Raw genomic sequence first — 13,799 nt, forward strand, 5'->3', positions numbered from 1 at the left:
GAATTATTTATCCCAAAGGCCTGGTCAAAAAATGCCCCTTTATGTTCCTCCAAAAGCAAAAATAGTTCTTTTTCTGCTTCAGTTCATGGGAAAGTACGCTCCATTACAACACAAACTCATTTGCCATAAATAGACATAAACTTAGGATGGAGAGCAGCTACACATCCAAAACTGCTGAATGTTGCAAATCAGGTAGCTCTGAGAGAGATAAAGATGGTGGCACTGGATGAAGGGTGAAGGTGAATGAGCCATGAAGAAGGGGAAGTGGAAAGCCTGGTGGAGGAGGGGGACACCAGACAAAATGAGTTAATGAACCCAGATGAGACAGGCAATTAGATCCCTGTCTGTTGGTTTCATACTCAGGATACAAAACATTTACAAGATGATCACAACCTGCTCTTTTTAGGATTTTCATGTGGACTTGAGCTCAGATCACACCTTCACCTCTCAGGAAATTCATAGGAGTCCCTTCGTGACCATCCAAAAGTGTACAATTACATTTAGAACATATGAATAAGCAAAACAAAATCCATCTGTTTTCCTTTGACAATTTAGAAATTAGGGTTGACAAACAAGATGTAGGTGAGATGTTTCTATTGGACAAATCAATACAAGTATGATGACTAGCTGTTGAGAGAGATGGTCCTTTCATTATCTTAGCTCTGGAAAACTAATCACAGATTTATAGAATTAGTCCAAAAAACGGTCTCATGCGCAATTTGTTTGTTGACTTTATTTCTACATATTCAGGTGGATAAACAAGCAACCAGAACACTTTGCTTTGAAAATTAAAACCTAATTTTAGTCTTGTTTACGCTTGCCAAAAACTCTTTTAAAAAGAGTGCCCATTCAAAGTGATTGCCAGGCTAATGAATTATGATATCAGAAATTTGGGTTTATCATGTCAGGGCCAATCCAATAATAAACTCATAGCAGAGTACAAAAGAAATGCAAACAATACAAATAATACACAACATAAAACAAGAAATAACCCTAAAAACAAAACAGTATGAATATCATAATAAAAATTTGATTTAGCACAAGAATTCATAAAAATACTGAGGATGGTCAATACTCCAGAACAAGAAACCTCTTTCTGATTTTCCTAAGGCCATTGGAAATGCCTTTAGGAAAATCAGAAGTGAAAATGGGACAGTCAAACTGTATAGTAATGTTTAGATTTTTCTCAAATTGTCATCTTGCAGTCATTTGAAAATGAGAAACATTAACCACATCCACAGGATAAAAAGGGGGAGGGGAATCTATAAAAACTATAATTTGGAATGATTTAATGTTATGATGGGGATCCTGTGAGCTTTGTCAGATCTGTATACTGGTTGGCAGAACAAAGCTGGGAAATGAGCAGGGCTGTCAAGCGCTGTAGGAGAGGAGTCTATTAAATAAAAAAAATGCTTTTACTGCACTGGGGAATGGAATGTGCTAATATATATGGAATCATTCTCTATTAAACTTTCAGTGGGCTTCCTCATTAAAACACAGATACTGCAGCTTATGCTCTCCCTCCAGTGGTGAAGATAAGAACTTCCGATACTACATATAAACGTGTGAAGATGTGTTCAAACAACGGGGCTGGATGTACTAAAGAATGTGTGGATGTGTGTGCATGGAACTAACTCAATACATCATTGACCTGAGGAGGGTAGCCGATTTAAGACCGGTGATGCCAGTGTCAGAGGCTACCGATACCTCAGAAAAATACTGCAGCCCTCACTTCTCATGAGTACCAACCATAGCCCCACATCTCATGGGGAGAACAGCAAACCAATTCTAACTAGATGTGGCCAAAATACCAACAAAGAGATAGGAAAAAGAAACACAAGAAAGGGCTCCTGATGAAGAAGTTAGTCTAATTAAAAGATCTCATCTACAACTTGTTTGGTGACCTTTAGTTCTACTAACACCTTACTTTACTTGTGTCTATGGGAAAATGTTTAGTATATCTACAGAAACATAGTCAAATTAGTGCAAGTTTTACACTTCTGAGTAAAAAAAAAACCATTGCCAAGACTCAAGCACTTATCACTGACTGTTTGCAGTGGCCAGTCCAGTACCCTGCAAATCTCAAACGAAGATCCATTCCTTGTTGCTGACTCCCAGGAGTAAGCAGTGGTTATCCACAAGTCTACCTGGCTAATAATTGCTTATGGACTTTTCATTCAGGAACTTATATAAACCCATTTATACCATGCTAAACTAGTCACATCGACCATAATCCCTGGCAACACTCATTTGAAATTCTGGTTCTCCAATTTTGAATAAAGATACTTTCCTTATTAAAAGTATATACTCACTGCTTTAATATCTGTGTTATTTCTTGGTGGGTGAGGGACAGGGGAAGCTGCATATCTGGATTTGGGTGAGAGAGAGCATGCTGGAGGAATGGTTGAAAATTATCTGGATAAGTTAGACCTGTTATTGAGCAGGTCTAAGGTCAGCCAGATAAACTTATCTGGCTAACTAAAGGTTATCTGCTGCTGAATATGAAAAGGGCTGTGCCTATGATCATTTTAGAATTACTGCACCATCTGAGAGAGAGAGAGAGAGAGAGAGAAAAACTCAAGGTGAGGTTTTGGTGGTGGTCTAGGGTTTTGGGGCCAGTTTTACATGCAGAGTGAGACGTATGAACAGCACAGTAGATCTCAGTGAAGATTTGACGTGATTTGGAGTGAGGAAACGCAAATTAAGAATAGATTACTTCAATGTTCTCTCGCCCTAGATTGATAGTACCCTGGTAGAGAGTCCATCAAGCTAGGGCAAGAGAACATTGTAGAAATCTCATCTATGGGTGACTTTCGTCACTCCAAATCACATCAAATCTTCACTGAGGTCTATTGTGCTGTTCGTACATCTCACTCTACATGTAAAACTGGCCTCAAAAACCTAGACCACCACCAAAACCTCACCTCATGTTACTAGTTTGCCCTCCTATAGCAGTATAAATAGTTGACTACCATATGTGCCACCCCAGACACACGCTCTCTCTCTACTCCACTCCACTCTACCCTCTCCCAAAAATGCCTGAAACGGAATTTGCAATATTTATCGCGAATCGTGTTTTGGCCCTGTTGGGCATATCACACAGCTTAACGCCAGGAAAAAAGGTGTAATTATTTCCAGCATTAAAAGCATGCATTATGGTATCACACAGTGCGATAATGCCCCTCATTTTCATTGATCCCACCCAAACCCCTCCCCAATCCTGCTCCTTTGAATAAATTTGAAAAATTTGCATTTGCGCCATGTGTTGTGATAAATATCGCATACGTTGTGGCGTTATAGAAGGGGTTAACGCCATAATGCATTTTGATGAATGACCCTGTATGTTAGCCACATATGTTTATCCAGCTAACTTTCCTAATCTGGATAACTTTTGAATATGGACCTCTTAGTACAAAAGGCCCTAAGGTTATTAAGAGGGTAATTTTATAACAACCTGTATAACTTATGCCTTGCCAAAACACAAATGTTATGCCAATTTTCAAAGTGAACTTATGTGTAAGTATAAATTTGTTTGGTAACTTATCTGAAATAACATACACAAACTCACCTGCACAAAGTTACACCTGATCTCTGCAACACTTAAGTGGTGTGGTTTTTCCGTGCATACTTTTAAAATCAGAAGTATGAGCATAAATCCCAGGGTGCACCCCCCGCGTCTCCCGGAATGCCTTGTTGCGCACAGAAAAGTATGTGTGAAATCAGGTTATGCGCACACTTTTATGTGCACAAACCCCAGTATCAGTTTTGCTGTTATTGTTTTTTCATTCAACAAACTGTGTAGTACAGAATAACTTTCAAGATTCTGGAAAAATCTAGGTTCTATGAAAGCTGTGATACCTTTTATTTGACCAGTATAAGAATTATCTAAGCAAGCCCAGCACTACCGGGTGTGCAAACCGTGCAATTTCAGGGAGTGGCACACCCAGGAGGGCGGCGGATGCGATGGCAGGGGGCCCAGCAAAGGGAGTGCTGAGAGGCCGATGCAGCCGCCAGTGGACCCCATCCCACTGGCAGTGGAAGAATGCAGAGGCCTGTGTGGCCACCAGTGGATCCCATCCCAATGTTGGCGGAAGAATGGCAAGGCCTATGCAGCCACCGGCATCAGAAAAAGAAAACAGGAGCTTGTTCTGCGAGATGCACGAGATGAGCATAGAGGAAGTGCTAGGAATGCGAGTGTTGAGTACTGCAGGCCGGCCTGATAAGAGGAGGAGCCACAGGAAGGACTCTTACAGTTCTGCGATGAATCCTCTCTCCCCCAAGGAACAAAGCACCAGGTGGCAGCAGTGGCAGCAGCAAAAGAGACTCATGCACCCTGCCTGCAAAGAGATTGTGTGTGTATGTGTGTGAATGGGAGCCTGCCTAGGAGGATGGGTGAGTATGAATGGGAGCCTGCCTGGGGGGGATGGGCATGTGCGTGTGTGAATGGGGACCTGCCTGGTAGTGTTAGGTGTGTGTATATGTTTGTGTGTGTGTTTGTGAATGGGAACCTGCTTGGGGAGAATGGGTGTGTTTGTGTGTGAATGGGTGTCTTTGTGTGTGAATGAGTTGTGGGGGGGAGTTGGGTGTGTGTGTAAGAATGGGAATCTGCCTGGGAGGGTATATGTGTGTGTGTGTGTGTGTAAATGGGAACCTGCCCATTTGCTGAGGCAAAAATAACACTTACAACATGCATATTATATTTACATGCACTGCTGTGATGCCAACCAGAAAACTCTGCAAAAAAGACACTTGGAGCTCCTATGGAATTAGACTTTTTGCAATGCGTATTGGGTGTGAGCTTGGCCCTCAAAAAGCCATGAAAACAGAATTACCATTACAATATAGTAAACCTCCCATACCAAAACAAAGCTAACAACCTTATCTATGAAAAGGCAACATTGCACATATTACACCAGGCCCTAGAACACCAATAAAACTCTTATTAGGAAACCAGGGTGCTAGAGATCTCTACACAGAAGTTACATGCCAGCAAAATAGTTCACTTCAGTCACATATGCAGAACACAGAGAGAGACCCTGACCAAACACAGAATAGAGATAAGAAAGTATAAACAGAAATGTGCTGAGAAGAACTGAACTGGAACCCACAACAAGTCAGTCTCTACATTCAGAGCAACAATGGAAAAACAGAAACATTACTATTCTTCATAAAACATTAAATAATAAAATCAAGAAATATAAAACAATCATAATAGTAAAATCATATCCATAAAAAAAATAAATATTTCAGTTAATGAATAGAATATAGAAAATTTCCCAAACAACAATAAAATATTTCAAAACATCTGTTGAAAAGAGTGGAGGAACCCTGATCTAGTGGTTATAGCAGTAAGAAGCCAGGGTTCAAATCCAGTTCCCCCACTGATGTTCCATCTGAGTTTGTGCAAGTCAAATTACCTTCCATTGTCTTATGTTAGATTGTAAGCTCTTTGGGACAAGGACTTACTCATCATAACTGTACAACACTGTGTATGTCCTCCAGTAGTGCTATCAAAATGATATATATTTTTATGGATATTTTTGTCATCTGCTCTGATAATTTTGCTTGTGATGTGGTATATACATTTTTAAATAAGTAAATAAAAAGGGTGAGTGTAAGTATTATGGGACTTGCTTCCTTCCTGCTGCAGCTGTTTTCAGGGCAGCAGCATGGTGCCCTGGCAGCTCCCCCCTTCCCCGGCCCGGTGCCCATCTTGCCCACCTTGAGTTTACTCCATTCTACAGTGATATCACAAGCGGTAAATTAAATGGATTCTTAAGGAGGCTGGAGACACCAGAACCCACAGACCCTTTTTGTCCTTTTGGCCGAGGTTCTGTACAATATGGGGTGGGTGGGAGGGCAAAATGGTGTTAATGCCCTGCCCCCAGGCCTGGTGCGGCTGGGCGTGCACACCATGCAATTGCATGGGGCAGCACACCTGGAGGGGCAGCAGCAGCAGGAGAGGCTGCGGGGCTGACGGCGGAGCCCAAAGCGCCAGTGGCCAAAGATGAAAACAGGCTGTGGGCTGCCAGTGGAACTCAACCCGCCGGTGGCCAAAAATGAGGAAAGACCAGCAGTGATCCAACTAAGCTGCACGCATGGGCGCCTGGCCTTTGCCCTCCCCCCAGAGCGGGAAGGAAGGCAGGGCTGTGGTGGAGCTCATCCCACTATGGCCCAAAGAGAACAGGAGGCCAGTGGGGGCCACGGTGAAGCTCATCCCACCATAGCCTGAATCAAAGAATGGCCTGGCGAGGACCATGGTGTAGCTCAACCCACCACAGCCCAAAGCAAAGAAGACCCAGTAGGGCTGTGATGGAGCTCATCCCACCTGGCCCAAAGTGAACAGGAGGCCGTGTGTGTCTATGAGAGCCTGAGTGAATGTGCTTGTGTATGTTTGTTTCTGTGTGACAGCTTGTGTGTGTTGTATGTGTCTGTGTCAGAGCCTGTGTGCATGTGTATGTGTCTATGTGAGAGCCTGTGTGTATGTCTGTGTGAGAGCCTATGTGCTTGCATGTGTGTATGTGTGTGTTTGTGGGAACCTATGTATCACATATAGGCTCTCACAGGCAAGCACTCACACACTCATAATGTGTCTATGAGGGAGAGAGCGCCTGTGTATATGAGAGGGAGTGAATGTGAGAGTATAGGCATGTATATGAGAGAGGAAGTGTGTGAGAGAATGAATGTGTTATTGTGTGTGTGTGTGAGACAGAAGATAAAGTTTGCCTGACCCTACCTCTCCCAATCCATGACAATCTTAGGATGACTGGAAATCAAAAGATCCCAGGTATGGAGAGCAGGAGATTTTTTAATCCTTAGTTTTAATTATTGGGTGTAATTTGATGTTTTTGCTGTTTGAAATGTTATTGTTTTTTGGGGAAAATATTAGAACATGTTTAATTATTAGATATTTCATTCATCAGATATTTTGAAATATTTTGTTTGGGAAATTTTGGATATTCTTTTCGTTAACTGGTTTGAAATATTTATTCTTTTTTGAATATGATTGTACTATTAGGATTGATGTTTTATATTTCTTGATTTTATTATTTGTTTTATGAAGAATGGTATTGTTTTTCCATTGATGCTCTGGACACTGGCTTGTTGTTGGTTCCAATTCAGTTCTTCTTAGCATGTTTCTATTTATATTTGCTGGTCTCTTTATTCTATATTTGGTCAGTCGGTCTTTGTTCTGCATATGTGAGTGAGGTGAGATATTTTGCTGACGTAGTTTCTGTGTAAGGATCTTTAGCAGTCTGATTTGTTTTGTTTTCCTAATAGGAGGTATATTGGTGTTCTAAGGCTGGTGTAATATGTGCAGCATTGCCTTTTCCTAGATAACAATCAGGCCGGTGGAGCGCACTGTTAACCGGCATTTGGACGCGCGTTTTCGACGCGCTAGCTTTACCCCTTATTCAGTAAGGGGTAATAGCGCATCAAAAACGCGCTTCCAACCCCCCCCCCCCCCCGAGACTAATAGCGCCCGTGACATGCAAATGCATATTGATGGCCCTATTAGTTATTCCCGCGCGATATAGTAAGTAAAATGTACAGCCAAGCCGCACATTTTACTTTAAGAAATTAGCGCCTACCCCAAGGTAGGCATTAATTTCTGCTGGCACTGGGGAAGTGCACAGAAAAGCAGTAAAAACTGTTTTTCTGTGCACTCTCCAACTTAATATCATGGTGATATTAAATTGGAGGTCCCAAAAGTTAAAAAAAGTTAAAAATTAAAAAAAAAAATTAAAATGGGCCCGCGGCTTGCAGGTTGAAAACCGGATGCTCAATTTTGCTGGCGTCCGGTTTCCGAACCGACGCCGGCAAAATTGGGCTGTCAAACTCGCTGACAGCTGCCGCTCCTGTCAAAAAAGAGGTGCTAGGGATGCGCTAGTGTTCCTAGTGCCTCTTTTTAACGCGGGCCCTAATTTAAATAAATTAAGTTACTGAATCGTGCGCACAGGAGAGTGGCCTGTGCGCATGCCGGGAGAGCAGGCGCTCGCCCGCTCTCCCGTGATTTTTACTGTATCAGCCCGTTTGTTACTGTTTGAGTGCTGGAAGTTAGGGTTGTTTTGGTATGAGACATTTTCTATATTGTAATGGTAGTTCCGTTTATTCATGGCTTTCTAAAAGCCAAACCCATACCCAACAGGCACTACAAAAAGTCTAATTCCATAGGCATTCCAAGTGTCTTTTTTGCAGAGATTTCTGGTTGGCACCAAGGCAGTGCACGTTGTAAGTTATATTTTTGCCTCAGAAGACTACTTTTGAATGTTCTTTTCATGTAAAATTTTGTTATAAATGCATACTTTGTTGTGCAAGGCGGTAAGGATTTTCTAGGGTACCTAATTCCCTTACCTTAACCATGTGTTCCGGGGTGGAAGCGGGGGTAGTGTCAGTTTTAAAAAATGATCGATTGCTGGGGGTATATGGGCTTTATTTTATGAGCCCGGTCAAAGACTGAATAAATGGGGGCAAGAAGAGCGGGCTGCAGAAAAGCTAGCACAGGCCCCCCTACCTGTCATCTGACCCCGTTGGAGAGAGGCTAGTATAAGGACCATGACCAAAGCAGAATTAAATCTCCTGCTAAGTAAGTAGATAAGCAAAGGATCGAACTAGCAAAATAAGGGGAGGAAAGAAGAAAGATCAGAAGTTGGAATGCCGCCCAGGTTACTCTAGCTTTCAGCTGGAAGACTCCAACTCCCAGTATACGTCGGGCGCCGCTTCCGGCGGTTGAGCAGCGCGGCGGGGTGGGGCCTTGCGGGGAGGTGTCGGGAGGCTGCGGCGAGTGCGGTGCCCTGGGGGAGGGCCAGCATGGCCGGGCAGCGGCTGTAAGGTGGAGGGCGGCTATGTTCGTGCAGGAGGAGAAGATCTTCGCGGGGAAGGCGCTGCGGATCCACATCTGCACCTTGCAGGGCGCCGAGTGGCTGGAGGAGGTGCCTGAGGACTGCACCATCGAGAAGTTGAAGGAGAAATGCTTGAAGCACGTAAGAGGAAAGGGGTGACCGGGGAGGAGGTAGGCCGTGGCCGGGGGTGCTGCTCGCCTGATCCAGGCCGGGCTAGGCCTCAGCGCCCTGGTCTGGACTGCGGAATACTGGAGACGGCTCGGGCGCTGACTCCCTTGGGAGAAGCCGAGGGTAGCTGACTTTTAGCAGGGGGCTGCACAGCACTGGGGTGGCCACCTCGAGCCACGAACAGCTTGCGGTTTCAGGGTACCTAACATAAATGTGTCCCAGAGAGATCGGCATACGGTGCAATTTATCATTAAGCATCATTTGTAGCGCACATGCCAGATGTGATATATGCAGATATACTTCATGCATATTCATAATTGGGATCCTGAAAACCTGATCTGTGTTTGGGCCTGGGCTCCCGGAGCTGGCCAAGGGAAAGCAATGCTAGTTCGTTTTCATGACATGCTGTACTGGTCCTAGCTTTCACTCTAATCATTACTCGCTTTATCGCTGGAAGCCTCTATCTTTTCTCGGATTTGTAACTGTATATATTCAGTTCAGACTATATTTTACTTTTGTGCATTGGATCTCGTCATCCATTTGTTATTATCTCTCTCTTTCTCACATTTAATCTGCAGCACGGAGTTATTTTAGATCTGCAGTAGGTATGCTGAACTTCGACTGGGATGTAGTTACCTAAGATTTTCATATATTGCGTTCATAAATGAAACTTTCAAGTGCCATTTTTTTCCTTGGTGGTAACATTTCATAATGCTTCTGTAATGTATAATTTGTGACAATTCTACAAAACACATAGTTTGACAAAATTTCCTCAGAAAAGTATAGTCATTAAAATTATAATAATCTTTTAATCCAGCTTCTGTAAAGCCCACCTTATCCCCATATATCCTTATTCATTTTTAACCATTGTCTTAATAAAAGAAGTTCCCAAGTGTCATTTGCTCTGTATGTTTATCTTGATTATACTGTAAGCTCTACTGAGAAGGGACTGTCTCTTATATGTCCTTGTACAGCACTGGGTATGTTGAGCAGTGCTGTAGAAGTGATGATTAGTAGTAACTAGGACGTTTTTTTTTTTTAAACAAATTGGAGGTCGGGGGGGGGGGCAGATAATGCTGAGGTTGGGCTGACAGAGGGGGCCAGAGTGAGCTAGAGCTGGGCCAGTGAGGAGGGCAGGGATTGCTGGAGTCAGAATAGGCGAAGGGGATCAGAGTTGTACTGAAGTCAGGATGAGGAGTGTGGGGGTAGAGTATGCTGGCAGTAGACCCATGAGAGGAGAAGGGGGGAACAGAGTCCTAGGGTGGGGATGAGGATCATTGTGCTAGGGATGGGCTGCTGAAGGTTGCAGGGAGAGCTGGGATGTGCTTGGGGAAGGGGAATAGTGTACTGGGGTGAGGGATTAGATAGTGATGGGGACCAGCTGCAGAAAAGGAAAAGACATATTGGGATGGGGCAGAGGGTGGACTGTATTGCTGGCTTTGAACTGTGGAGAGGGAACTGTGAATAGGGGCCTCCTGGGAATTTCAGCAGGTGACAATTTCAACAGATTGAAATTGGGGTTCAGATTTAAAAGCACCTTCAAAAAGGTGATGCATCATGCTCCCTTCACCAACTCAGGAAGTCAATTCCAGGCATATGGTGCATTCAGGTAGAAAGCACGGAGTCAGGAATTGGCGGTAGAGAAGAAGGGCATATACAGGAGTGACTTGCCTGATTAGTGGAGGGCATGAGGAGGGGGTGTAGAGAGAGAGCAAGAGCTGCAGAGTGAAGGCTCATGGTAGGTGAGTAAGAGGAGCCAATACAGTGCCTTGAGAAGAGGGGTTATATGATTATAATGACCGGTGAAAGATAAGTTGTGCAGCTGAATTTTGGAAGGATTGAAGTGGAGAGATGATTCACAAGGAGGCCTATGAGGAACAGGTTGCAGTAGTCTAAGCGGGAGGTGATGAGAGAGTGGATAAGGGTTCTGGTAATGTGTTCAGAAAGGAAGAGATGATTTTTGGTGATGATATAGAGAAAGAAAAGGCATACTATAGCAATGTTTTTGGATATATATAGAGAAGGAGTACCTGAGTATCTAAGACTGACCCCAGAAACAAAAAAATTCAAACATGACCTAAAAACATGGTTATTTCAAAATGCCTATAACCTAACTTAAAATCAAATGCACACGGAGCATGCATCTTCAAGGACAATGTCATTAAGAACCTATCCTCTACTCTTAAATACCTTATCCCAAGTACATGTCAATCTTTAATGTATATGTTGTTTGACCTCTTTAAAATCAATGTAATTGCGATGTATATTATGTATGTTATGTTGTAAACCATTGTGATTTTTGTAATGATGGTATATAAAATGGCTGAATGAATAAATATAGGAGAGAGAGGAGTCAAAGATGATCTCAATGTTACAGGCTGAGGGGACTAGGAGGATTACCTATGTTGTCCACAGAAATAGAGAAAGGGGGAAGTGGGCTTGGGGGGCCATATTGAGTTTAAGGTGGCAATGAGACATCTAGTCAGGAGTGCCAGACAAGCAGGCTGAGATTGGGACAGGATTCCTGTCATACAACATAAAGGCACTGGCCTCAGGTTGACTGGTGGTCATTAAGAACTGCCAGAACAGTTGTGCAGGAGCGACTGGAATTGCTTCTGCCCTGGAATACCTGGACCAGCAATAGGATAAGGGATGGGGCATGGGGATGAGAGTTTTAAAGTAGGTTGTGTCAGTGTAGGAAGAGGGCCTGATTGAGGACTTTCTTTTTTTTTTTGGATGCAGTTGGTTAGTGGTTGGTAGGGTGTGCATGCACACTACACCAGCTCTCTGCCTCTGAAGCTGCCCTTTGTCATGGTAGCTGGGTCTGTCCATTGATGACTGGAGGAGTGTTCAAATGCTTACTCCACCAGCTGGGAAGTATTAAAATTATACTTCAGGTAATATTCACATCATATATAGATAGATAGATATAAAACCTCGACGTTCAGTATATCTTTATTTATTTATTTATTTATTGCTTATGTATCCCAACATTAGTGGGGAAACATCATACCGGTTTACATCGGAACTAAAAAGGTGGAAAGTACATAAAACAGGTAATGGGGAGGGTAAAAAAAAAAATGACCTCTGTATTCACTGATAAAATGGCTTTTATTATTTTGATCCAAGTTTGCAGTTAGACAGCTGGAATTTGATTTTCTGTAGTAATGTCTGAAAGCTCAGCCACATCAGAGATGGAGTGAGGCAGCAGTGTATAATCGGGGAAAAGGTTAAGAAGCAAGAGCCCAGTGATGAGAGCCTAACCTCAAGCTTACGGAATTAACTTAAAATTTGTACTGTCATCTTTTTATTGCTCATGTTATTACTATGTAGTTATAGTAGGAAAAGAAAAATGAGTGGAATTGAAAATATTTTTTAAAATTAAGAAATTAGATCCAGCTCTTGTTTGAGGTGGAAAATGTTTAAAACTTGCTTCAGTGGTTTAAGTAATATAAGCTGACTGTACAGTACTGTCATAGCTTCTCATGGGCAAGGGTTGACCTTGGAAGCAAGATAAGTGTCAAAATGAGATCCTGGCTTTGCAGAGATGCCAGGCATAGGTAAAGTGGACACTTTTTTTTCATGGAAACATGGAACGCCCTCCCAGGTGGGAGGTAGCAGCTTAAAGGATAACCCAGTTTAAGAGGGAAATACTTAGTTGCTAAAGGTGGCGAGAGCAGAGAGCATGACCTACCAGCATCTGTTTAAGTGTTTAATAGCACCAAATTCCCCAGGTTCAAGAATGGGTTTTGGGGCTGCCAGAATGTACAGCGCATTGGTTAGTATGAAATGCTAGAACTTCTAGCAGTAACTCAGTTATCCTTGTGGCTGGGTTTCTCTGACAGGCTGCAAGTTCTGTTATAACTAGAAGTCCTAACTACAGGCACTTGTGCGGCCAGCTCTGTCTGTCTGGCAGGCAAGCTAGGGGACCTAGGAGGCTGGATGTTTGGGCAATGATGATCTTAGTGTTGCTGGTTATTTATTATTACTGAACTTTTGTAGTTGTTCATGGAAAAGATGGGTGCTGGAGGGAGGTGAATGGGGATCTTGTATGATTTCTACCCATGATGGAGTACAAAGGAGGAAGACAAAAAAGACTGTCCTAGCTAAGGAGAAGCCTTGCAGGTGGTCATACTTCGTAGCTGGCAGTTGGGATGTATCCTTAGCAGTGAAGACGCAATAACAGGGCAGACTGGTCAGATGGTCTTTTTCTGCTGTCATTTACTGTCTTCTGCTGAACTACCCGTTTGACCTCTGTAGGCAGATATGTCAGAACATAGATGAGGCAGACTAACAGTGTTATGGGGGTAGATTCAAATGTCTCTTCTCATCCTGGGCTTTTTCTGTAGATAAGGGGAATGATTTTTAATGTCAGGTAACGAATATGGCATCTTTTACAAATATTAGTTTACTGCCAGGAAAAGTAATTGCTGTCCTCAATAGACGTTTCTTCCTCCTAACACTAGTGGTTTTAATCCTCATTTATAGTATGGGGACACGGGTGATTTTAGTACAGCCTGTATCAAATCATGCATATATAATTTAAAATTTATCTAGCAGTCTTTTCCTGCAGATTTAGAGGTTAGACTTTGCCTTCTCCTCCAGTCTCTTCTCAGAATGAATCTGGATGGGTAAGAAATGATTAGGTTTCTTGTTACTCTGAGCCTCAAGACATAGAATTTAAAACAGTGAAGACTAAGATGGGAGTAACTTGTGGCTGTCCTGCTCTGATGTTGCTTCTCTTTTTGGATTTTCCTTGAATGGATACATTCCTTTCCTTGCTCCTCC

General features: G+C 42.9%; 1 protein-coding gene across 3 annotated transcripts in view; it reads left to right on the plus strand.

Annotated features, from left to right (window-relative positions):
- The first annotated feature begins 8,749 nt into the window (after positions 1–8,749).
- UBAC1 (UBA domain containing 1) overlaps positions 8,750–13,799 on the plus strand; it is a 45,606-nt gene continuing 40,556 nt past the window's right edge. Inside the window, exon 1 of one of the 3 annotated variants that reach the window (XM_029612282.1) lies at positions 8,750–8,984. In XM_029612282.1, the coding sequence (XP_029468142.1) occupies positions 8,847–8,984 (138 nt within the window). In that variant the 5' untranslated portion in view covers positions 8,750–8,846. The remainder of the gene's footprint in view (positions 8,985–13,799) is intronic. The other 2 variants (XM_029612280.1, XM_029612281.1) reach the window with 2 other exon arrangements.

The sequence above is a fragment of the Rhinatrema bivittatum genome, chromosome 8 (genome assembly GCF_901001135.1).
Source record: "Rhinatrema bivittatum chromosome 8, aRhiBiv1.1, whole genome shotgun sequence".
NCBI classification, from domain to species: Eukaryota; Metazoa; Chordata; class Amphibia; order Gymnophiona; family Rhinatrematidae; genus Rhinatrema; species Rhinatrema bivittatum.